This window comes from Scleropages formosus, chromosome 16 (assembly GCF_900964775.1).
Source record: "Scleropages formosus chromosome 16, fSclFor1.1, whole genome shotgun sequence".
Classification (NCBI taxonomy): Eukaryota; Metazoa; Chordata; class Actinopteri; order Osteoglossiformes; family Osteoglossidae; genus Scleropages; species Scleropages formosus.
This window is the reverse complement of record NC_041821.1, coordinates 14,241,408-14,268,486: the sequence shown is the minus strand read 5'-3', so window position 1 is coordinate 14,268,486 and position 27,079 is coordinate 14,241,408. Positions and strand designations below refer to the sequence as shown.

Below are 27,079 nucleotides of genomic sequence, written 5' to 3'. Positions count from 1 at the left end.
GAGTCTGGGGTTTGAGTCCCGCTTGGGGTGCCTTGCGACAGACTGGCGTCCTGTCCTGGGTGTGTCCCCTCCAGCCTTATGCCCTGGGTTAGGCTCCGTGACCCCATATGGGACAAGTGGTTTGGACTATGTGATTGTGGAAAGATATTTTGGAATGTATTTATAAAATCTGCATACTTCACATCATGATACATCTCACAATAAATAGGTAAATTTTATAGGAGTCTGTTGTACAATGTCAGGGGTTTATTTCATGCTCGGGTTTAGATGTTTTGCAGTGTGTCAGCAGCAACCAACCCTGGACCCTTTCTTGGTGTTTTGACATTTCCAATAGATTTGTGCTTTCTCTTTTAAAATTACAGATGTAATTTAATTTAAATCACACCTCCAATTTGTGATTGCCCCAGTTGTTGGACTGAAGGTTCTGCATCCCAAAAATACAATCGGTACTCCTTGGATGGTAGAACGCAGCTAAAATTTATTGCTTTAACACCCGTTTCCTAAGGATATGAACATAGGTATTCATAATCTAACAAAATAATATCTGTTTTTTCATATGGTGAAAACATAGTCTGTTAGAAAAAGGAATGGAAAGTGTTTACACTTGATATTAAATTGTGTCATGCTACTGTTTCTAACTTACCTATATGCCAGTTGACAGTTTTTGACAGCAATTTTTAAAAAAATAATATATCATTGTAAAACCAGTGAAAACGCAAATAATTTTTTCGACTGTGATGAGAAACTGTTATTATGCTCATTATCTCGCTTTGAGGTCAGTGTCTTTTAAATCCATTTTCTGCACAAGTCTATTAAAATGCAACGATTTGACTCGGCAGGCTGATCCCAGAAACTAGATCCACCCAGAGGTGCGTGTACGGACTTTCAGATGGGTGTAGGAGGGAAGGACAAAGCCATCTTTCAGAAGACAGCAGATGTGTGCCCTGTGTTTATTATTCATAATCACATTCACTTTCGGAACTCGGAATGGCCGAATGGACTCCAGAGGTAGAAAGTAGGTCAGAAGTTGAACCGGACGGAAGAGAGAAACAATCAAAATAGCCCTATCCTCAGTGACAAGTCCAAGGACAAAATTTCGAAATGCCTTCGGAGAAGCTTGGGTCACTTAGCAGTATTTAAATAGTGATGAACTTCTGTCCAAGGGATAAAGACTTTCTGAACATCTTAGTTGCTGCTTGTGTTGTCTGACTCTATGATTAATCTGTAAGATTTTGCAAAAATATTCATCTCAGCGTATGATTTCAAATTCTTCAACTGAGATTCTGAAAATAGCCCTCAACCAAATATCTTTCCTTCCAACCTCCATCATTGCCTTCTTACTTTTTAAATAAGAGAAGGGCATTTTTAATTTGAGTCGACACCTTTTGCCAATTAACTCTGATTGAAGTTTGCAGGAGCTTCATCGCCTGCCCAAGCGGCAGGGTCATCTGTGCATGACGGCTAAGCTGAAAATTAAATGCAGCCTTATCCTGTTACTAACACGTGAAGAATTCCGCTCGCTTCCCATAGGTTTGTTTGGTGAGCCTGTTGACCAAGAGCTATTCACAGAATTCCCTCCAGCATCACATTAATGTAATCTACATAATTGACTAACCCCCCCCCGTAGCCATTGGCTAGGCTACTGTTTGAGTGATTGAGAGATTTTCAGTGGCCGCAAATTAATTATAAAATTAAATAAGAAAAAAATGCAGTAGAAAACAGAAAAACAAAACCCAAACTCGTTCCAGCTGTGTGCTTCTCCGCTGTGCTTTGACATCGCTCATTAAAGATTGTCTTGAGGTCAGCCTCCTTCGGCAAGGGTGGCCATCAATACTGAATGCAGCTCTGTGCATTAGGGGCTATTGTGCAATAACCAAGGTAAAGCAATAGCAAAGAAGCCTGGGTGGTTTGTATTTTTCTGGAAACATTTTAAAGAGCAGCATGTTTTTTCCCCCCCACACTTTTTCTTTAAATTCTTTTACATAATTGCAAGAAAACACAAGACGGGATTGTTTATTTATCTTTTATGATGCGTTTTTGACACAAATTACTGAAATCTTCACATTTAGTGGGATAAAATGTAGAAAGAATCCTTAACATCTCTCAGTTCAGATCATCTCCCTCCTTCGTCTGTCACTTTGTGGGATTTGAAAACACTAAGAGCTGAACAATAAATTATGAGATTCCGGGAGAAGAGATTTCTTTTTGTGTCCCCCTCATTGTCCTGGTTTACTTTAGCAGAAGAAACTTTGGGAACAACAACAACTGTGCCCTGTCATGTCCAAAGCCACTGGAAGTCTTCATATTTTCTGCACTTCATTTACAGGAGGATTGCACAGGTAGGCTGGAGGAGAAGGTGTTAACTGCTGTCTTATTTAACTTTCCTCTCATTGAAAGCCCACCTGCAACTAAACATTCCACTACAAGGACATGTAGGTTTTCCAAGCTGTTTCTTCTCAAAATGTAACACAATCATATCACTTTTGCACCATGAACACCATGAGGGTGTATCTTGAGCATCACAGCTCTCCACATGTCTTCAATTGGATGTCTTATAAGCTCTTTTCTACCTGTGTTTTTTGTTCTATCTTACTGTTGTCACCCCATGTCCATAACAAAGGTGGACGACTGTATAACCTGAGCTCTGCTCTCACACAGAGCTACAGCCTACGCCTAAAGTATCACTCACTCACACACACACACACACACACACACACACACACACATCATCTGAAACCGCTTGGCCCATAGGGGGTTGCGGGAAGCCAGAGCCTAACCTGGCAACAGAGGGCACAGGGCTGGAGGGGGAGGGGACACACCCAGGACGGGACGCCAGTCCATCACAAGGCACCCCCAGCGGGACTCAAACCCCAGACCCACCGGAGAACAGGACCTGGGCCAACCCATTGCGCCACCGTGCCCCGCCTTAAAATATCAGTCTTGTTAAAATTAATTTTGGTAATGGTTTCATTTTGTTGATAGGTTGATTTTGTTAACAGGTTTCTGATGCCGTGGTAACTGCATTGGGGTACTTCATCTATGACTGGTATCACTCGAGTTCCACCTTTTTCTCTAAGAAGGATGAATGCGTTGTGTTTATTGTGAATATATGTCACGCTGGACTGCGGCTTCAGCTAAATAAAGAATAATAATTACAGTGGATAATGACGTGCACTTGTGGCTACAAGGTTGATGATTCCAAGCTTCAATATTAATATTTAATTCATACAAGTCTGACCACCTTGTTGCCCAGGATACTGGAAAGTCACTGGTTCCACAATAAGGCTGAAACTCAAGTAACATAGGAAGGTTTGCCCTCTCTTCCTGAAGGGACACTTTTGCTCGCATTTATTTGTCACTGTTGCTTGCTGTTGTTTGTCGACTTCCATATTAATAAAAACCCGAGCAATATGAATCCCGGTGGATTTGTACGGCACTAAAGCCTATGGCATGCATTTCTGTACACTGCCTGCTCATCTAAGATAGATGGATAGATATACTGTATAAATACCTTACTGATGCCAAAGGAAATCACACAAAATGGATTAAAAATCATTCTGATTCCTATTCATATTTTGCATTACTTTTAATAGCTTAACTTCCGCACAGAACACACTAGCAGCTAGTGCACTTTGGGAGATTTTATAAACCTTGAGCTGAAATCTGAACCACCTGTGCTCTTGTGGCGTGTTTAGTTCTGCCCTTCAATAATTAAACACCTTATATAAAGCACAGTAGTGGAACTTTTCCATTTGGAAATAAAGGGAAAGGTGGCGCTGCTTTAAGGAAGTGCTTTAAAACCCGGTGCTAAAGGGTGCCGCAAAGAGCAGGACAGTAGGGGAGAGACACTAATGGCTTGGCATTCCACCTGTGCCCACTTTCAGTACGGTCTCCATAAAACATGGATGAAGGGAAGGCAGCGGCACGGGAAGGAGCGCAGACACTTTCTGGGGTCGAGACCACAATGACTCTTCCTGGCTGTAAAGCGGCCGAGCAGCAGACAGTCGTTCGCCAAGTGACTTTCCATGCTCCTGTCACACGAGTTACAGAACACAGCCATCGGCCCTGCCTTGCAACACGCTACCTTTAAAACACGTAAAACCAAGCCGCTCCCCTCAGCATCTTCCCCGGAAGATTTCAGTATTACATACCGCAAAGCACAAGCCCACTGACGTGAGAACGAGATTTGCAGCGGAGCTCATTGCAGCCGGATCTTCATCCAAAACGCTCTTTAGATGATACTAGAGGAGACGTCTCGTGGGAAATCGTATGTGTTCCAAGTCACATGGAACTGGAATGAATTTTTGGGGAAAAAAATCGTAACATTGTGGAAAGCTACGAACGAGGAAAGATGGTTTTTTCTTCCCACGGAGACAATTTAACTTTACATAATTATCCTCTTAACATTACTGCTATCCTCGAACAGCTGACGCAGGAACAGTTATATAAGGACACATTGTTTTTATTTGTATACATTCAGTTTTGCTGAATGAATTTCACGGTTCATCAGTGTGTCTTGTCAAAATTCAGAAGCAGGAATTTTGCAATCCATTGATAAAAGCATGCTCAGAACAATGCTGAAAAATAAGAAGAAAATGCAAGAGTGACTGGATATACTTACCATAATAAACTATTTAAAGACCCAGGACTTTAGCTGTTTTTCAATAAGAATTTATCAGCATTTCTGCAGCATGCACTCGAAACAAATCTTTTAACGTGACCTCTCATGTACTGAAATATCGATATGCCGTTTCGGCAGCTTCATTTTTTATTCATGGTTTAAGAACTTAATAGAAAAAATTGATTGCAAAAGATTGTCACATTATGAACACTGATAATAGAAAAGAGTCATCAATGAAAATGAATTATTGTGTTAAGTTCTGTGGAAAGACCTTCATCGATAGATTCATCTCATGTAAATTTTTCACTGGGCTGATGTGGGTAGGAAAATAGTGCGGTACTTCACCAGCCTCAGCCCAAGCATCGCTGAACACAAAAGCCTGCTGTACGGCTTGCTGTGGGACGGGCCGAGGAGCGTATTACTTGGAGGCAGAATATCTACGTGGGCCGAGAGCCACTCCCACAGGCTCTTCTTATTCGGAGGAGGGCGGTGATGATGTATCAGGTGACCGTGCGGTCCTCCCATGAGCTCCTCTCTCCTCAGCTGACTTCACAGAGCTCTCATGCTATAGTGTGCTCAAGAGGCAGCACAAGTCAAAACAGAGGCGACAACAAACACTGAGTCACGGAAGGATGAAAACAAGACTTCCTCTGTGACTACTGCTCTGTGAGAAGCCGTGAGAGGCGGGGTGAATTTTGCCAGAGCTGATCTGTGTGGATAATCGGCGTGGTCGCAGGTGCTCGAAGCTCGCCGTGATCCCACATCTACGTCTCAGAAGGGTCTACACGCTCTTAGGGATACTCTGTCCTCTGTTTCTCTCCGGAAACGAATGTGTGGACCTCTTTAGTTACGCATGCTGCAAGTATTCATTGTGAAGGTTTTGTTGATACGCTCGGGGAAGGTCCCCTTTCTCTGTCACCTGTGCAACGCCGAGACTGGCAGTCTCTGAAGTGAACAAACAAGGTCTCCTATGAGATCTGTCACAGAGGGATGGCCATCACTTGGATGGACAAAAGAACATCTATTTTTGTTGATTTTCCCCAGGCGGTTCTGTCCATCATCTCTACGTTCCTTGACCAAGACTGGCTCCCTGTTGTGCTCCGTGCCCACCTGCCTTCTCCAAACCCCTGTAGTTTCTTTATCTGGCGTGAGGCCATGTCGAATCGAATCCCCTCGGAACTGCGTGAAGGGCAGCAATCCAGTCGGCCCCTTCGCACCTGCTGCCCCTGCGAGAGAGCTGCTTTGTGTCTGTGTTTCATCCACACCAAGGAGGGAAAGGCAAAAATGGTGGGTCACTGGTGTTGGTGAAAGCGAGGACAGTGAAAAGCGATGAAGCACCAATACTTGAAAAAGACATACAGTACATTCAGTACGCGTTGGAGATTGGTGGAATTCCTCCCAAATTTAATTTGGAGGTCAGATCAAATCATGAAAATCTAAAATAACACCTGTTTCTGCTAGATGATAAACACTTTCCACACCGGCCAACAAATACATAATTTCATACATAAGCGCATTTCTCCTCAAGCGACCTGTGAATTTGAATCTTTGCAAGAAACATCTCGTATGTACTGTATGTTTCTTAGAAGATAATACAATACGGTGGGGCTGTTTTGGGCCCTCTTTCCATTTTATGCTGCTGTAGATGCAACTGATTTGTGCTGCAGAATTTGAAAACAACCCTTAAGTGGTTCCTTGCTACTTTGTTCCTGTTAATTGGTCCTTCAGCATCAAAACTGACATAGTGAACCATTGGTCACTGTGGTCCTAAGCTGATTAAAATTACTGTTGCATAACTACAGATGGCCATGTTAAAAGCAAATCTTTATAGTTGCCACTCTGCACTCTAATATAGGGGGAGCTGATAGTGTAGAGCTGCTGTCTTTAGACCTAGGGGTTGCAGGTTCAAGTCTCACCTTCAACTGTAGTACCCTTGAGTGATGTACTTATGCTAAAATTGCTTCAGTAAAAGTTACCCAGCTGCATAAATGGGTAAACAATTGTAAAAGCTTAAAATTGTAAACTGATTTATTTGGAGAAAAGCCTCAGCTAAATGAATAAATGTAAATATCAGAGCATGTCCAGCCTCAGGGAGCAGATTAAAGGTCAGTCCCCCCCCTCCTCATCCACAATGGGACCTGAAGAGATTTGTTTAACCTGTCTTTGACCAAAGCCTCCAGTTGTAAGTAAAAGCATACAAATGATCACTGGGAATGTTGGTACATGCAATCTTTCATATGGATCTTTAATTGTCGGGTAAATTTACAGCATTGGCCGTACATATTCGCCACCACAGCAATATGTAACAAATGTTGACATGAAAAATATATAATCTTAGGGACAGGAATTTTAGGTTTTCGAAGTGGTGCGTTTATTGTTGGTGCCCCGAGTTTGAGCGACTTTCAAAGAATTTGCAGAAGAGCCCCGAGAACTCAAGCGCCGCACTTTCGCGCCTCTCCCGGTTCCGGGCGCAGCGCGCTGTCACGGTGTCCTTTGGGGGGGAGAGACGCACGCACGCGCGCGCGCGCGCGCGCGGGGCGTTGGGGGGGGGGGATTGGACGAGCGCAACTTCCCGCAGACGGAGCGCAGCGCTCACTGGACCCGCAGCCCCTCCGCAGAGCCACATCGTCACCGCACCGCCGCTGTCATTCGCACCGCATCCCGTGCAGGTGGTCCGATTCCCGAGGAGAAGAAGGACCGCACTCGAAACGCCCGATGAATTCAAAGGCAGAGACCACTTTGCTTCTTATTTTTGTGGCTTTAATCGCGCAAGGTAAGGCAGCACACTGAAGGAACTTTAAAAAAAGAAAAGAAAAAAAAACAGAAATTCGTGTCCCGCCTGGGTGCGACTCGAGAGGTGTGTAATAGCGATTGATGATTGATCGTTGACTGATTGACTGATTGATTGGGAAATGAGACGGGCATCCCGGAGCTGCCCCGGGCGGGTGGAAGAGCTGATGACAGAGGCTGAGCGGAGGCTGCCCTGCTTTGCGGTCCGGTCCGGTCTTGTCTCGTTCGGAGAGAATGATTGCGCGCGGTCAAGGTTGTTCGCCTCTCGCGAACTGCTTCACGTGGACCATTCGCCCTGATGTCAGTCAGTCACGCTCCGAACCATCTCAAAAGTTACTTCTCGGTAATAACGCGTCGGGACAGAAAAAGTGATGTATCAAGTAGCTGGACTATCAGTCTTCATACTAGTAGTCTGTCCAAAAACAGGCAGCACACTTATTCAGACATTGTTTGACACATATGATATGATATGTAACTTTTTGTCGATTGGCATGGACAGGTTTGTTGTAACACCGGCCGAAAGACAGTTTCAAAATGAAAAGACGGTATATCACGACTGCAAGATCTGTTTGTTTTTAATCATAGCGTTTTTTTTCTCTGGAGTTGCAGCTATTATCTATCGGGTTCTGTTTTGTGTCGTGTCAGCCAGAATTTCTGCGCCTTTCTCGCCGGCAAATCGGAATCGTTTTGACCGTAACTATGAGCCGTTACGTGTCTGCAGCGCGCGTGCGCGACAGACAAAGCGTCCGCGTGAAAATTGCCCCGCGACTGAAGAAAGTAAGCGGATGACCGGACAAGAAGAAACTTTGTAGGTGATGTTGTCTAACCCATATGTTTGCAGTGAATCCCTTGCATGGATGGTTTGAAACGAATACGAAATAATGGAGGTATGTATCGAGAGGGACAATATTATTAAATACATCTTTGACTGTGTCTGTGCCACTTCTTCTTTGGTAAAACAAGCCAGGCCTCTTACGGCGGGAAAACATTGTTTCTGAATTTGGAGAGAGATTTTGGATTTTTTTGAAAAAAAAAAAAAAATCTGTTAATTACAACTGAGTTCAAGTCATTGTGAACTAAACGCTTCCATCGTACATGAGCGATAAGTATGAACATACATAGAATGTCTTTATGACGTCAGTGCGTCGTCATTCGCTACATGTCACGTGACTCAGGTGGACAGGCCGCCACGGGACACGCACGTGTTGCAGATGGGCCCTCGATGGGTTTTGCGCAAAAAAAGACAGAATTTAGGCATTTCGCCACCTTAACAGGGCGCACAGGCAATGTTGTGACGTACAGTATAGTTTTATTACATTATATGCACGTAGTTGCACATTTTATGGCTCATAAAATGCTCCAGTTTTAGTAAGACGAGTTATTAGAAAAAGTGCACAGATGTAAATTGTACTGGTGATAATATAAATAGGCAATGACGTGTCAGCCAAATAAATTCCTCAATATACACCGTTGTAGAGGTATTTCTGCTGAACATCTAACTACATATAGTAAACCTTATGAAGTACTGTGCACCTTAAAGATCCAGTTATTACTGTGCATCATGAAAGGTGACTTCATCCTCGTCCTTAGTCTTCATTGTGTTTGGTGACTTTGGACTAAAATGATCCCTTTTTGATTTTCTTCAGTACATGAGGGGGGGAAAAAAAAAAACCAAAGTATGTATAAATATAATCCTATGTGTCACTGAAAACAGTTGGCTCAGGCCGCAGCAGTGTGTGCGGAAATGCACGAATGCTGACTTTTATGCTATTGAATGTAGGGCTCAGTCAGTGGCAAATCTCAGGTGGCCCTGTGATGTTCCTGAATGCATGTGTCAGTTCCTGTTTACTTCAGTAACAGGATTTCTTGAGAGAAAAGCAAGCAATTGAAGTCAGTCCCCTGATCACGGAATGCAATGTGAGCAGAACAGCTAGAGCTGGTAGGGAATCAGCGCTAGGAGATTATGCCTTCATTTCTCATGAGAGATCAGTGGTCAGTGATACATTATCCTTTATTGCAGCGACACTAGCTGAACCCTTGGAAGTGAAAACTGTTAGTTTGTGGTATAGTACTTCCCTGGACCCTTATTGTTGATTGGAATTTGCTCACCATGATTTCAAATGCAATAAGCCATTGGAAAGTAGATGCAGTGTTCATGTGTGGTCAGTGCACTGCTTATTTATTGTTATGAATATGTAAGAAATGAATACTTTTATTGCGCTGGCATTATTTAGCAACTTAACTGAGACAAAAAACACCTCTCCCCACCTGTAAAAAGAAGGGAGCAGAACTGAAGCAAGTGAAGGACAGAGGATGAGAAAGAGCTCTGTTTTTAACTCTTTTGAAGACTCGAACCATCCGCCAATACACCTACACATTCCTACTGGTATTGACGTTACCTTATGAAGTCACCAGCTTTAGAGTTACCGAATGGCTATGAACTGCAGTTTTGAGGTTTGAATTTTACCCCTTGTAAGTGTGATGTGCAGTACCCCCCACCCCACCCTCCAGCCTACGCCCTGTTTCCTCCTGAAATAGCTGAAATATTGTTCTGGAGGCGTGTGAGTGAGTCATCCTGGAGGATTAGAGAGGAGGAATTGACCTGGATGGGGGGCTCTGAAGTAGAATGATTAAGTCAAGCTGGAAGAGTTGCGGTGCCTCCCTGGTGTTGCTGCTATTCCTCCCGAGGCTCCAGCTGCAGGGGCATTCTGGGGTATGCAACAATACCTTTTCATCAGAACAGCAGCCATGAATCCTATGGGTGGCTGGAGGGCAGCGTCGGTGCATCAGTGTGATATCCAAATATGTGTCTTTTACTCATTCCAATTCTTTCTTGAAGTCTGTTTATTACTTGGCATTTTCATTTGAGATGGACTGCTTAACTGGCCTTTCTGTTTAGTAATCAATGCCTATCTGTGCGGAAATGCATGGCTCAAAAGGCCATGCGGGAAAACACGGGGTAGCGTGGAACGCAGCTGCGTAAAATTTTGAAGGTAACCGCTTTACCTGCGTGTTCAGTCCTTTGGTAAATCATTTATCCTGTGGCGAATATAGCTAAATCATCTAACAATCATTTCAAAAGAAATACAAGAGTTGGTAAAATTCTAAGTCATGTTGAATAAAGGTGGCAGCTAAATAATAATTATCTTCACTGCGATAATGTGTAAGTTGCAAAGTATATTAAACACTACAGGCATGCTTATGCCATACTCTGTAGCCTGAAGAAATAAATGCAAGCAGGATCTCTATTTTTAAAAATCGAACAGATCGCTCAAACAGCTAGTATTTCCTCGCATGAGTTGCATCTGAGCAGCCACTGTTTCGACAGTGTAAGCCTGCTGTGATAATCTCTATTCCACTCTGGTAGGGGATACTTCCAGCATCATTTTTAGTTTTATGAGTCTCCTAAATGTTCAAAGTTCATGTTCAGTTACAGCTGCATAATGATAATTGTCAATTCAAACAAAGGAAATTTACATCAGAAAGCAATCTGAAAATGCCAAAATTAGAAGTTAATGAAACGAATGAGCAGGAGGGGGTGCGGTGGCGCAGTGGGTTGGACCACAGTCCTGCTCTCCGGTAGGTCTGGGGTTCGAGTCCCGCTTGGGGTGCCTTGCGACGGACTGGCGTCCCGTCCTGGGTGTGTCCCCTCCCCCTCCAGCCTTACGCCCTAAGTTGCCGGCTTAGGCTCCGGTTCCCCGTGACCCCGTATGGGACAAGCGGTTCTGAAAATGTGTGTGTGTGTGTGTGTGAAACGAATGATGTTTCCAGCCACCGTGCTTCTCTAAAGTTAGCAGCTGGGTTAGTTGTGATCAGTAAAGTTTTGTAATTTCCTAGAAATAGGTAATTTTGCAAAGCATGTAATTCTAACTGGACTCCGTCTCCTTTATGTGTTTTTGTTGCTTTGTGCCACTTGCAGTACACGTCGAGAGTCCCTGGAGCTATCCCAGTCTCGGCAGCGTAGATCTAATTTAGACAAATTGTGTCCAAGCAGCAAGGTATTGTTACCTGTCTGTCCCTGTAGCGTGGCCCCTGCCATGCAGCACATGTTCCAGTGTGACAGTGCCTGACCCCCACTCACCTTGAGGCTGGACGACACGCACACCTCCCCTGTCTCTGCCTGTTAAAGACATTCGTTTCTGTGACAAACGGGAAGTGGCATTTCATGCCCAGTCTATGATGTGAGGGTGTGTTCTCTACTGTGATGTGGTTTCTCTTATTGATTCTGAGAAGCTCATAGAGACCTCCAGGTGGTGGACCTCTCCTCCTAGCTTCTGTTAGCTTCTGCTGAATGTGGATTTATGGACGGTGTTGTACCGAAGCACAGAGTGTTTCCAAATGTCCTGGAGAAGTTGCTGTTGGTAGGGACTCCTTCCGTGTGCGAGTGCTGATTGCACATTAGTGTCCGTCATCGATTCCTCCGTAGTAAAACTGTAGTTGTAGCGAGTGGTCCAGCTGTTTGTGGTACACTGCTCATGAGGGTGTCTGAAACGATCTTATGCACGCAAAGACGTCACAAGACCAAAATCGATCAGTCTTTGAATGCTCAGATCAGTTTAGATCTGCAGAGCTTTGAAGACTCGGATCAGATCTGCAATGCTGCGGTATGATTGCATTTGATGTGTTTGTTGATTCTTCCGTTTCATTTCTCCCCTCCATTACTCTGTTAGGAAAGGCGTTTCATACATTGGTGCATCAAAAGATCAGTTCAAATGGAACCAACCAGGATGTTAACAGACTTCTCCTTCCTGCAAATAGTATTATTAGAACAACTTTTAAGAGTTGTTTATAAGTGATTTATTTTCACATTGCATGTTACTATGCCATTACTCTTTCATGACCCAAGGTGGGTAAGAGAAGTCAAAAACAATACTCCGATAAAAGTTAGAAAGGGGAGCATGATGGTGCAGTGTGTAGTGCTGCTGTCTCACAATTCCTTGGTTGTTTGGGTGTAGATTTGAATCTTCTCAGTCTACGTAGAGATTGCTTGTTCATGGGTTTCATTGTGGTGCTCTGGTTTCCTCCCACCATCAAAAGACGCTCGTTTCAGAGGGACTGGTCACTCTGAATTGCTCTTAGTGCGGGAATGTGTGTCTGTATGGGTACCCCGCAATGGGCTGGCACTCTGACTAGCCTGTGCAATAAATTAAATCTGTTGTGTCAAAAAACGAGATATTGTCAAGTAGACTAATGAATATAAAACAAATAAAATACCACAGTCTGGTAGCTTTTTCTAACCATTATTTATGTGACACCTTTAGCACACACACTGTCTGGAACTGCTTGTTCCGAGTGGTGTTACGGTGAACTACTCACCTCTGTTGTAAAAGTAGTTTTAGGGTGTTACAGTAAACTGGTATTTATGCCTGTACATTTATAAATTACTTGACTCCTCCCACATCCTGTATGTCTGCATCAGTTCTGTTACCCTAGTTCTCCTCACGTATTGCCACTTGCTTCGCAGACATATACATCAACCTACAACTCATCATTCCCAAAACAGAGGTCCTTCACCTCCCAGCTGGTGAAACTGAAAAACTTCCTAATTTCACCTACTTCATTGGCTAAGAGCCTGCTGGTAACGATCAACTTAAATCTTTCTCTTAACATATCAAAGAAACCACCTGGTCCTGTAGATACAGCCTGCAGGATCTGCCCTTATCTCACAACAAATTCTACGCTACTGCTGCTCCAGGCCATGGTGATATCCCACCTGGACTGCTACAACTCTCTTCTGTGCAGCATTCTGGCCTCTGCCATCAAACCTCTCCAGCCGATACAGAACACTGTTTGCATGAGTTGTGTTTGACCTACACAAGTGCTCCCACACATCTGTCCTCCTCATCTCTCCACATCGTATTCAACGCTCTGGTTATCTCTTGCAAGACCATCAATGGATCTGCTCCCCAATATCTACAAGAGCTGATCAAGTCGATCCACCCCAACCATACTGCTATCCTCCTCCACCTGTGCTCGCTTGGTGGTACCACACATAAGAAGGTCCAAAATCAAAAGCACAAAGGTTTCTAGCTCCGGTGTGGTGGAATGACCTTTCCCCGTTACTCAGAGCTGCTGAACTTCTCTCAACATTCAAGGAGGGCCTCAAAACTCACCTTTTTTGGAGTTACTTCTCCCCCGACCTTCTATGTGCTCAATAAACATCTAGTAAGCAACCTGTTTTTTTTTTTTTTTTTTTTTAATTATTTTAAAAGTCTTTATACATCTGCTCGTGTAATGTATTCTGGGCTATATGATATCTAACAAACTGTCTATACTTAATCACATATCTGCATCCAAATCGCTCCTTCTGTTGACGTAACGCACTTTCATATTGCTCTCTGACATGTGCATTGCGTTGGATACAGATGTCTAGTAAACAAATGTAAATGTACCGTACATGCATAAAAGTTCAACCCTCTGACAAGCTTGCATTCTTATATTTGTAATAATTTAGAATGAGACAAATAAAAAATGAATGCGTTGAGTGTTTCTTTGTCATTGTCACGCAGCTAATCCAAGCATGCCTAATGAGCCACATTTACACACTTCTGAATCTCATTTAAGGAGGCCCCCCTGAAACCTGCCTTCATTTCCACTTGTAGCCCGATGGTGGATTCTGCCCGGTGACAGGAAACGCACTCGCTTCAGGGAATCCAGCATTTCATAGCCGCTCTGAACAAAGGTTGAGTTTGGTTGCTGGAGCACAAAGCCAGCCGTGAGTCGTTTATTGCTTTGTTGAATACAGGAATTTGTTGCTTGTTTGCGAAAGAATGTCGTCAGAAATGGAACGTAAGGTCTGAAGGTACTTTCTGAAATCCTCGAGCAAGCTGAGATCACAGCGTATTCTCTCCTTAAGCTCTAAAACTCCAAAATATGCATCCTTTTATCCCTGCTCTATTTTTGTATTGCTTTCCTTTGTTTACAAGGTTTTGATGGAACAACGATCTAAAGTATAGGTTCTATTTATAGACAGAATCAGACTTGCTTTGTCATTATATAAGTGCTTAAATGCCCCAAGATTTTCTGTCACACAATAAAAAGCGGAAGCCTATAAATAGACTAGATTCCTCATGAATGCATGATATCACAACACTACATTGACAGAGTTTTTCAGATGTATTCATTTATTCAGTGACATGCATGGCTGATTGTTAAAATGGCACATTCTCTTAGCTCATGGTGACATTCTCGTGCACTTAAGATAGGGCTTGGGAGTGAGAGAAGACCATCTTATCGGAAAGCAAGTGCTGAAATTCCAGCTGATGGATCTATTCCATAGGTTTTTCTATTTAACTCACGAGTTCTCATGCTCTTGTAAGATGTTTCAGGCTCTACAGCCTCTGCCTGGATGTTTCAGAATTTCCTCCCACTGTAATAATGATTCGGACCCATTGCTCAAAGTCCATCTTCACGTTAAAAGTTCCTTGAACTGAGCAATTTCTATGGCTTATTCTAATTTTTCTATTCTTATGCAAAGACTTGTTCAGAGAGGTTTGGAGACTGTTTGAAAGCTTCTCTTGAACTTTACAAGTCATATTAAATCCCAAATGTCATCCCTTAGCTTTTCAGTAGGAAATGTCAAGAAACACAGAACTGCAATTGAGGTTTTCCCCCAACAAAGGTCCAGTTAATTAACAGTTATGATTGGCTTAATTTTCTTGGTCAGTTACAACAAGATTTCTGCCTTTAGGTTTTTTGATGGTCATGCCAATACTTAAATAAAAAGGCTTAGGTTTCTTTTGCCCTTGTCAAAATAACTATTCTTTCTGCAGTTAAAATAACTCTTTTGAGTCATATTTTAACTTGTATTCCTTGTATTCCCTTTTTTTACTTGCGTCAGTCTGCTGTGCCTCAATGTTTAATGCGGACAATGTATGAACAAAAGACTACTTGAATTGGGTCTTCCAGTGAGTATGTTAGTGTTCCAAGTTCAAAAGTTTGCTATTGTACATTTGAAAACAAATGCCTCAAGTTATTTTTGTCTCGTTTATACTTAACAAAAATTAATAATTAATGCTTTGATCAAAAGTTGGCATAATTTAAATTGAGTTCACAGAACCATCTTTGAAACTAGGACATATTGCTTGTTTTTAAAAGCAACAAATCTAAATTGATAAGTGATACCAGATTATGTAATGAAACCCAGTTATTTACGCATATAATTATGTATAAATATGTAATTTTAAGGGACAGAAAAGTCAAAGTGTTTATTAATCACACACACACATCATCTGAAACCGCTTGTCCCATATGAGGTCGCGGGGAGCCGGAGCCTAACCCAGCAACACAGGACGAAAGGCTGGAGGGGGACGGGACACACCCAGGATGGGATGCCAGTCCATCACAAGGCACCCCAAGCGAGACTCAAACCCCAGACCCACCGGAGAGCAGGACCCGGTCCGACCCACTGTGCCACCGCGCCCCCCGTTTATAAATCATCAGTGCATATTTTTCCAAGCCATCAAATGATGCTGATCTTTTAAATAAATAAATAAATAAAATAAATAAATTTCTCTTGCTTTTATGGCCTGCAACAACTCAGAGGGCAGTTTTTTTATTTCCTGCTTTACACTCTCACTTGACTAAGGAGACGAAGGAAATGAGCAGTGTCTGGTCAAACCAGTAGAGAAGGTTGGCTTTGCAAAGGTTGCCTGGCAAGGATGATGTGCTCTCTCCACAGCAGGTCCAACACAGACAGTTGTACCATCATGTATCAAAGGCTGGCAGAACCTGGCGGGAGGCAATCAGAGTCCCACTTTGAGAACTCTCCTCCTTTCCATGTGGAAGAACACATCTGCAGGCATGGCTGGCTCATGGCAAAGTGGAAACACACTTCTGCGCTAGGGGTGGGTGACCTTCAGCCCCCAGTCAAATAGTTTTCTCAGGGGCAAATAGCCTGGCCAAGAAATGTAGCTCTGGGGGACCTGCTAAAAGCTTTACCTCTTGTTACACTCACTTCCTTTGCTCTCAACTTGCTCACTGAGGGTCAGCTGCTCTTGGGCAGATAGGAGTGACTTTTCTAAAGGGGACGTCTGAAAAAAAACCACAGATGATTTATGATTCATAAGCAGTCATTTCGTGAATATGTTTTTTTCTTTTTTTGTTTTTGTGACAGTCTTACACCTGTTTTACTGGAAGTTTACGTAGGCCATCCAAAACGTTATGAGGCCGTTTAATGGCAGTTGATGTTTGGAGTACATCATTACAGATTACTGTCAAATTGTCCCGCAGCTCTTATCGCTTCGTTGCTGTGCAACGTAGCTTTCCACAGTAACATGCTATGCTGGATTTTTCTTGTTTTTGTGTATGCAGCACTGCTGGAGTGTGTGCGCTCTGTTGGGGAGCGTGACTAATGTGGGTCTCTCTGGGATCTGCTTTAGCCAACACACACAGTGCACACAAGCACACAGAGGAGGATGAGCACCATTAACATCTGCTGTTACATTAATTCCTTTGGCACTTACAGTAGACATCCTCTAGGACAAAAAATGAACTAAATATTGTAAAATGGCAACATTAAATGATAATCCCCAGTTACAATATTAGTATCAAGTATGAAGATCTTCACACTGTAATACTGTGCTCTAAGACCCCAGAATATTTATTTATGGGTCTTTTACAATTGTACTTTATATTTATTTGCAGTACCTTAGCCTATGAGACACTCACCATATTTCTTTGTCTTAAGAAACGGCAAACATTTATTACCAAGGGCATGATGGTTGATTGATTATTTTCAATGTCCACACAGACTGCTTTTCATCCAAGGGGGAGGATCGGCTCTTCCGACGGCTTTTCCGGCGGTACAACCAGTACATCCGTCCTGTAGAGAATGTGTCCGATCCGGTGACAGTGGAGTTCGAAGTTTCCATTTCCCAGCTGGTCAAAGTTGTAAGTCTGTAAAGATTGAAATGATTTTAACTTAAAATCATGTACACGTTGTCAGTGTTCAGGACAAAAGGGACTGTTGGGAATGTGCTAATGCTATCAGAAATGTTATGGAAATAAGTATACATTCAAATTTATACCACTTTGTGTTTTAATCTCATAAATATTTTGTTTTTTTTCTGCAACAATTGCAGTATGCTTGGTGAAGGACATACTCACTTTTTATTAAAAAAGGAAATAAAAATATTTCATACTTTGTTATGGAAACTGAGATTCCTGCTATTTAAAATCAGTTTTCTTAACATTCACATTGATTTAAGGAAATTCACATAGATCTAATTTAAAACATTCTATAAATAGAGAACTTCACAAGTAATAGAGGTCACAAAATCTTATCATGGTTGGGGTTTAGTTGGAGGCTGGAATTATAGCAGGAAGATTTTCTTTTCTCAGCTCCTACTTTCATTGTACAATGTAGTAGAAAAATACTGTAATAATTATAGTTCACTACCCTTCACTACAAAAGGCATTCATTATTTTCATTTATAATGGTCAAGTACAACTCCACTCAGTAACTGTTCTCCAATGTGCAGAACAAAATGTATTCACAATTACATTTATTGTGACTATTTCAACGCTTAGCCAACACTTATGCCTGCTTATACAAATGTATATTGTACGGCGACCACTGAGGTTAATTACCTTCCAAAGGTTATAACATTTTTTACCTCCTGGACTTCAAGCACCAGCAAATAGTTTTCATATTACGTCTGCCTCCTTAACTAGTATTCTACTTGGTGCACTTTGTTTAGCTAAAAGGCCTTCACAGTTATTAGATTCAATAATCTAACATAATTGTTGTTTATTTTTCTATAGGATGAAGTGAATCAGATTATGGAGACCAATCTCTGGCTAAGGCATGTAAGTTGCATTTGCTGCATGTTTTTCTAGGTATGTCTTGTGGTTATTTTTGCCTTAAATATCTAAACCAATCGATATCAATAAGAAGAATGAACAGTTTGCTCTAGAGGAAGGCTGGGAAAGGGTTGGAACTGGAACATCGCTCAGAGTAAAACACTTGCAAGACTCAAAGTCACTCAAGGCTAGTTGCACGGTGTTCTCTTGACTGGGAGGTTCTTAGTTTGAATATCAGTGTTCCTGAACATTACCAGGGATTTTATGGGCACCCCTTAATTATCTAGCACCAGCAAGATTTTTTTGGTTGACCTCACTGTCCTATTTTAATGGACTCTGAGCCACATATGGATGCTAACCAGTTTGTTTAGATAGACAGAAATCAAACATTTGGACAGCTGTATCAACACATATTGGCAGTTGGCCTGTCATAGATTTCCAACGACAGTTTTTGAAGGAGGAACCTACCAGGTGCCATGATACAAAAATAAAATTTTTAATGCAACACTTTGCTGCTAAGGCCAGTCAGCCATTAGCCCAAGTGCAAGTCTTCCAATTTGAAATCAGTCTTCCGTTAACAGGGCAACAGCTGTGATCCAGTGGAAAAGTTGTCTTTTAGTGCACTATGCAAGTGTAACTGGATGGGCTCCAATCCTCCGTCATCCAGCCACTGCTGAACAGAGGCAGTCGGCCTTTCAATAGTCAGTGTTTGCGCTTTTAGGTTTCCTTGCAGCTAGTGTGGCGTCTGTTGTTTGACATCATCTATGGCGTTCATGGCCCCTCATGACACTCGTTGATGGAGGGATGCGCGATGCCCAGCAGGACTCTATAATTAAACAGAGCGGAGTGCTTAATGGAACAGCGTGTGTTTCCTCTAAATCCAGGCATGTCAAGCGGGGCCATGCACAGAAAGCTGTCTCAATAATAGATTACGTTAAATATACACGGCATGGGGGTACGCAGACACAAAAACACCCATGGCGTATTAGAACACAAATCAAATAGGAGCCTTTCTGTGGCTCTTGTATGCTTGTTGTAGTCAGAGAACATGACAACATTACTGAGAAGGATTGGAGACAATGAGAATAAAATAAAAAAAAACTAAATAATAATGCCAAGCCTGTTCTATAATGGGAATGTTTAAGTTGTAATGTTGTGTCACAGAATTCTCGTGTAATGAAATTGTAAAATAAAACAAGGGATATTACAGTGTGAGCCAAATACAAAGAATTATACACATTCAGACACACGCAGAGAACATAATGTCCCTTAATCTGTCACTATTCCACCACTTTCAAGGATGCAGTGGTAGAAAAATCATTAGTCACTTTTTCCTGTATATGAATGATTGGTCTTTTGGAGCCCAGTAAAATTCCTAGAGACGTGCAGCTGAAACTCAGTGTCACCAATGGCTGCTGAAGAAGCGTCGGATAAAATATTTACGATCCGGATTAGAGAGCGTTTAAGGAGAAGAAGGCTTCAGCTCTTGGCGCCTCGGTGTGATGCGTGTCTGTGGCAGAGTGCTTTCTGTCACACTCTCCTGCTTTTAGAAGATAAATGAGAGAGAGCTTCTTTCTGAGGATCATTGTTGGGCTCTGGTGTACTTACAACTCGTGAAGAGTCTGGCTTTGAAACTGTAACGATAAATACCATACTATGCTACACAGTACAAATGAAATATTACCTTCCCAAAGCTCCTTCTCTTGACAGTGTATTTTTATTTAAATCACAGCCACTCCACTGCTTACATGACAAGGATCAAAACTGGAGTCCCCGATTGTGTCATCAGAAGTCCATGACCTCTTATGGAGGCTTCTAAGACTACTTCATAGTTATTATCTTGAAAAGAACTTAAATGATCAATAAATTAAAAGGAGGTTTCATTTAAAATGGCGGCCCGGCAAGATGGTTGAATACAAAAGAGAGTGAGATGAAAAAACTAGAAATTAACATAGTGATGTAAATAAATTACAATTAATTTTTTATGTGCACCAAACGCAACGTTTATTTGCGTACAATTTCACTGTGTGCTCTGTCCTTTTGTTCTATGTTTTTTTGATTCAGAAATGCATAATTGGTCATGATGTTTCATTTCAGTGGGACACAGGCCTGCGGTTCACTTCATATTAATAAAACACAAATATCTCTTGGGAAAGAGTGAATAAGCCCTGCACGGAAGCCCTACCATATTCCTGTAGTTGCACGTTAGTCATCAGGAAGATGTCTGTACCATTTCAGAATTTCAGATCTGACAAGGTTGTTCTGTCGTGAGCTTTTCTAGTTGCTGTGTTTTAACAGAAAAGTATAATCATAATAAATGTTAAAAATCTTTTAATGGATCCAATCTATAACAGAAAATCGTGTGATTTCATAATAATAATAATTTGCAATTAATTAGCTAGCTAAATCACGATATAGCACGGGACTTGTAAATTCTGAGATGAAACAGTTTGGTATTTATTAAACCCCTTAATACCCAAATATTAATATATAAAATATGTATGTGATATGGGGGTGCAGTGGCGCAGTGGGTTGGACCGCAGTCCTGCTGTCCGGTGGGTCTGGGGTTCGAGTCCCGCTTGGGGTGCCTTGCGACGGACTGGCATCCCATCCTGGGTGTGTCCCCTCCCCCTCCGGCCTTACGCCCTGTGTTGCCGGGTAGGCTCCGGTTCCCCGTGACCCCGTACGGGACCAGCGGTTCTGAAAATGTGTGTATGTGATATTTTAAGAGAATTTTTTTACCAATAAACTGGGTTTGATTGTCAAACACCAACAGCAGGAAAATATGGGGCCACACTCTTACATTACTCTCAGCATTATTCACATTTATTTAGCTGACACCTTTGTCCCAAGGAACTTACTGTGGCAGATAAGTAACTTACCCATGTATACAACAGGGTGGTCTTACTGTACTACTTCAGACTTCCATTGCTCAAAGGTATTAGAATATTGGTGGGGTTTTAAACCAACAGCCTTCAGGTTCCAGTCAAGTCCACACCACTACACACCCTGCAGCTCCACACTGGATATGTTTGATCAATTCATATGTTAAAACACTGTCTTTTCCATCCTTTTCAGATTTGGAATGATTACAAATTGAAATGGAGTCCAGCAGAATTTGATGGCATTGAGTTTATTCGTGTTCCCTCAAATAAAATATGGAGACCGGATATTGTGCTGTACAACAAGTAAGACGTCTGAATTTCTTCTTAGAAAGCCTGTTGCAGTTTTTACACTGCTTACCGTTTGAAACAGTTGGTTATAGAAGTGTTTTAGGTTAAATGCATTACATGATGATACAGACATAAACTTTTCTAACAAACTGATATCGTTAAATCTTTTGGGTACCTGATGTTTGTCACTCATGTTCTTTGTCCCATTAAACATACAATCTGACATAGTACATCTGATATTTGTTAGAAACCAGAACAGTTAAAAAATGTTCGGTAACCAATAAACCACATACAGATGTGCTGTTGTCCTCAGTGCTGTTGGGGATTTTCTTGTGGAGGACAAAACGAAAGCACTTCTGAAGTATGACGGGACGGTGACCTGGGTTCCTCCGGCTATTTTTAAAAGCTCTTGCCCAATGGACATCACCTATTTTCCCTTCGACTATCAGAATTGCTCAATGAAGTTCGGCTCCTGGACCTACGACAAGGCCAAGATTGACCTCGTCCTGATTGGCTCCAAAGTCAACCTAAAGGACTTCTGGGAGAGCGGGGAGTGGGAGATCATTGATGCTCCAGGATATAAGCATGACATCAAGTACAATTGCTGCGAGGAGATCTACCCTGACATCACATACTCCTTTTACATACGGCGCCTCCCGCTTTTCTACACAATCAACCTCATAATCCCCTGCCTGCTCATTTCCTTCCTAACAGTGCTGGTATTCTACCTGCCCTCTGACTGTGGAGAGAAGGTCACTCTTTGCATCTCTGTTCTCCTCTCCCTCACTGTCTTTTTGCTGGTCATCACTGAGACCATCCCATCCACATCCCTGGTCATCCCACTCATTGGCGAGTACCTCCTCTTCACCATGATCTTTGTCACACTGTCCATCGTGATCACTGTCTTTGTGCTCAACGTGCACTACCGCACTCCCATGACGCACACCATGCCTGGCTGGGTGCACACCATTTTCCTAAGAGTTCTGCCTCGCATCATGCTCATGCGTCGGCCTGCAGACCAACAGGAGGCCAGGGGTGGGAGTGGGAGTGGAGGAACGACTGGGAAGAAACGGAGAAGCAGCACCTCGCAGCAAGGTGCCGCCATGAACTGCCTAGAGTATGGTGAGGCCAAGGCACCTACTGACACCAAGAAGTGCCCCTGCCAGCACGGCAAGGATGCCCCCGAGCCTGACACTGGCAAACTTAGCCGGCAGCTGAGCCCACAGCCTGTCAACACAGTGGTGGCCTTCTCTGTGGTCTCACCTGAGATTAAGCAGGCTATAGAAAGTGTCAAGTACATTGCAGAGAATATGAGGAGCCGCAACAAAGCCAAAGAGGTAAGGCTAAGCCTGTCTTGGAAGTCCCATCAGGGCTTAAACACACTGTAACCATAGACTGCTCCATAAAGATGGAATTACATAGCAAAAGTGGAATAGCTCAACAACACCGTAGAGAGTTATATCACCACTGAGGGAATCAATACGAACATCCACGGTGGATCAAATGCGCTGCTCCGACAACTCTACTGCGTAGGGCCAGGAAAGACCAGCGAGCTTTACAGAGCGCAACGATTGTTGTTAATTGTCGTTTCAAGAGGATGATAAAAGAAAAAAATCAGTGCCATCTTCTAAAAATCCATCAAAGCCATAAAATGCATTGATATCAGATATAAGGAAATAATATATATGTGTAAGTAAACACTTTTTCCGATGTGCCTTCAAAATGCGTGTTTGGGAAAGAGGAAGAAACGGAGTTGAGTTTTGTTTGACAGAATAAGCAGTAAGCTAGGCAGGGATATAAATGCCATCAGTTTGATCTTTGTTCTGTGGAAGATTCAAAGAACTCATTTCTTCTTAATCTCGGGTCCCAAAATACCTCAGAGCTTAACGCCGATTTTCAAGCACAGAAAACAATTCGGAGTAACATGAAATGTGGACTTGCTCTACCTGTGACTCCAGTTTAATCGTGCAAAGGTGCAATAGATGAAAGTCTTTGCTGGATTTTTTCAGAAGGATTTCAGTTTACCTTGTAAAGATAGTGACAGAAAAACAGAGCACAATAGCAGGTACTGATAGGATTAGGTAAATCAGGACGGCGATACGAGTTTATCTAAATATTGGTACCGCTCATGGTAATTGTGGCATGCAAAATCGTTAGTTAAAAGTCACAGATAATGGATTTTATGTGTTCTACATGGTTTTGGCAAAAAGCACAAAAGCAGCACAGTGGTAAATCACAAAAATTACACTGGCAGCTTGTGTTCTATCTCATATTGATCAGGCATTATCTTACTTTTAGATAATATTTTCTATGTTGTTGAAAGTGACTATATTTTCCTTTATAATGCATAATAGTCGCAAGTGATTTAGGACACCGAAAAATGGAAAATGTATTTTTTTAGGCTACATATTTTATGCCTGCATCTTATTGATTAATGCTAATAAATGTATATGTTCTTTTGAGGGTGAGGCTGAAATGAATAAATGAAGAAAGCGCATTCTTGGGAAGAGTGACAATTAAGAATAAAAGCAAGTGGTGCCACCCCTCCCCCCATTACGAAACAGTTCTCTTAAGTGTCCAGATAAGTTCGGCGAATGTTTCCGGGCAAGTCCAAAAGCAGGGGAATGTGCAAGGCGTACTGTGTTTGCACAGTCCACTGATAATCTGTGTACCCACAGGAATGTGGACATCAAGCGCAGGTCCCCCAGTGCGGGCTATAACCATGCAGTTTGTGCTGCAGTGCCTTCACTGAGTTCTCCCCGCTTAACCCTGACTTCCACATTTATATTCATTTATTCATTTAGCTGATGCTTTTCTCCAAAGCGACTTAGAGAAAAAAGCCACCGAAAATGATGCACCCATTTATACAGCAGGGTAATTTTTACTCGCACGATTTAGGGTAGGTACCTTGTTCGAGGGTAGTACGGCAGGAGTTGGGATCTGAACATGCTGACTCGGAGGCCAGAGGGGGTAACAATTACCATGACACCACATGCTGCCCCCTTGTAACGGAAGGACAATGTGGAGAATAAATACAGACAGCACAACCGTCACTGGCCACGTTCTGTAATTAACATTGTGCATACAATAAATAAAAAGAGCGCAACATATGTTTTCATCCTGCAAGAGCCAGGCAACATTCACAAAAATGCCCCTTGGCAGAACTCTGGTCACAGTGGTAGTTATGGCCTTATTACTGGAAATGATGTCTCAGTCCATCCAAGGCTTCCGATAGACACCCACCTTAACTATAAACACAGGCCAGCTAATGTCAGTAATCTGAGTCTCTGGCATCAGTTGCGCCTCTAAATTGAGCTGCATTTTTTTTTAATAAGGAGATTTGTTTCACTTAGAGTCAGCTTTCTCGATGACCGTTAACTGAATTACCACAACGTCAATAACACTGTATGCTTCATCATCCATATGCAAAGAAGTTTGCAGTGCTGTTCCTTCAAATGCTTAGGGGGCAGTAGACTTTTTTTTAAATAGAAAATCTCATTTCTTGATGGGAATGCTTTTAAATCTTACATTTTAAAGTCATTCAGCTTGAAATAGAAAGGCAAGGCAACAGAAAGTAAAAATGTCGTTTGAATGTTTTCCTTTATTACTTGCTTTTATTGTCTTGTAATTAATCCTCCTTTCCTCTTATTTCCATGAACCAAAGTCCTCGTTCTCTGGAAGTTCGGAATAATTTGTTCACGCTCCTCTATTCGCGTGTTGACCTTTCTGTGCGCTCTCCTTGTCTCGTGCAGGTGGAGGATGACTGGAAATATGTGGCCATGGTCATCGACCGCATCTTCCTCTGGGTGTTTGTGCTTGTCTGCTTACTGGGGACGCTGAGCTTGTTCCTGCAGCCGCTCATTGGCTTCCTCACGTAGTTCTGCTCCCCAGCATCATGTCTCCGTCATGTAGACTTAAGCAGCACACACATAGACTACCGGGGCGTTCTCTTATTGAAAGCTACAGTATGTCTCCGTTGCCATATTTTGACTATTATATTTTATTTATTTTTCACTATTAATATTTTGCCATATTTAGATGAGTGGTATTTATTTTCAGTAAAATAGTGCAGTACGCTGCGGACGGTGTAAAAAGAATATTCAATGAAGAGTTCTATTATTTCAAGAGATTATTTTCAGTAAATGTGCCAAAATGTTTATTCTTGAAACAATGACGAAAACAGTATTTCGTTTTTACTAGTGTTTACAGTGTTTATTCACTGAAGGTATCTAAAGAAAAAGCAATAAAAACTACCAGTGGGATTTTGTGCAGGAACTTCTTTCGGATTTCACGTGACGTTGACACATGTATGACTGTTCATATTCGCTCTCCATTTCCACAAATTACAGTTAATTCAGCAACATTAACTAAAAAATCACATCCAGCGACAGGGATTAATTAGTTACAGCGTTTTGAACATGAAAGTGTTATGTTACTGTTACTGATTTGTAAATGTATTTATCCCCCCCTCAGTGTACATAATAATGTATTTAATATGTGAGTACATTTTTTTATTTTTTATTGATAAATTGTCTGAAATACTTTTTTTTTTTTTCCTATGACAGGCAGCTGGTATAGTGTTTTAGGAAATCCCTTCTGTAACTATACATACATTAATGATTTACTTCGGTGAAATGCAAATGGACACACTTGGTCCAACGCATACTTTATGTCATGTGTTTTTTAATATCCGTGTTATAGTAAATGTGATGGTTCCTTTATCATGCAAGTTCTTTCTGTGTGTATTATTTAGTAATTGCTACTATATATATTCACTGGAACAATATTGCAGGTTGCATACAGACAAAATTATTTATTTTTGGGTTTTATGTTCTTCCTGCCTCCATACTCCACAGGCTACATTCCAGATTTACTCTGGCCCCACACACACACACACACACACACACACACACGTCTGAACCGCTTGTCCCATACAGGGTCACGGGGAACCAGAGCCTAACCTGGTAACTCAGGGCGTAAGGCTGGAGGGGGAGGGGACACACCCAGGACAAGACACCAGTCAGTCACAAGGCATTCGAAGCGGGACTCGAACTCCAGACCCACCGGAGAGCAGGACCTGGTCCAACCCACTGCACCACCACGCCCCCCTACTCTGGCCACAGTGACCTTTAATATCTTTGTTCAGGGAACTTGTCCGTCGCATACAACCACTCACTAGCAGCTGTTTGTTGGCCTCATAGGCTGATTGTTTTGAAGGACTGGCATGATCTTCAGCATTCCATTGCTTGATGACTGAGTGCTTGCAAGGATATTCACAGGGTTTGACATTATTTTTTGTGCCCTTCTACAGATCTGTACTTTTCAAGGACATTATTCCTCACCTGCTTTAAAAGCAGATCCAAAAAATAAGCAGGGACGTTCTTACGTTGGTTAGATGTGGAAATAAAACACTCGTCTGCACTTACTGGCGGCCTTTCAGGGCACGGCAGATCATTTCTGTGTCGCTTCAGGGTGTGAACAGTGTCCACGTCCCATGTTTGAAGACATTAATTCTCCAGCACCTCCATGGACTTGCTGCAGGAATATATATCTCTTGCGTCAAACTGGTGGCAGTGCGAGCGAGAGTTGATTAGCACTCTGAATAAATATTCAGAAGCATTTTCCTGGTCTTTCATTCACTCCGAATATGCTAATCCTCTTAGATTTATTTAAATCTTGGACTTAAGCCTCA

The 27,079-nt window shown here is 42.3% G+C and overlaps 1 protein-coding gene across 2 annotated transcripts; it reads left to right on the top strand.

Moving 5' to 3' along the window:
* Positions 1-7,327: 7,327 nt before the first annotated feature.
* chrna6 (cholinergic receptor, nicotinic, alpha 6) lies at positions 7,328-25,324 on the top strand. Of its 2 annotated transcripts, none has more exons than XM_018738274.2 (6): positions 7,328-7,394; positions 17,163-17,302; positions 18,176-18,220; positions 21,293-21,402; positions 21,701-22,724; positions 25,140-25,324. In XM_018738274.2, exons 1-6 carry the CDS (start codon positions 7,337-7,339, stop codon positions 25,263-25,265), a joined length of 1,503 nt encoding a protein of 500 aa, XP_018593790.1. In that variant the 5' UTR covers positions 7,328-7,336; the 3' UTR covers positions 25,266-25,324. The 2 variants fall into 2 exon arrangements, with proteins under 2 accessions (XP_018593790.1, XP_029114790.1); XM_029258957.1 differs by having other exon boundaries at positions 7,337-7,398; positions 17,170-17,302.
* Positions 25,325-27,079: the final 1,755 nt, after the last annotated feature.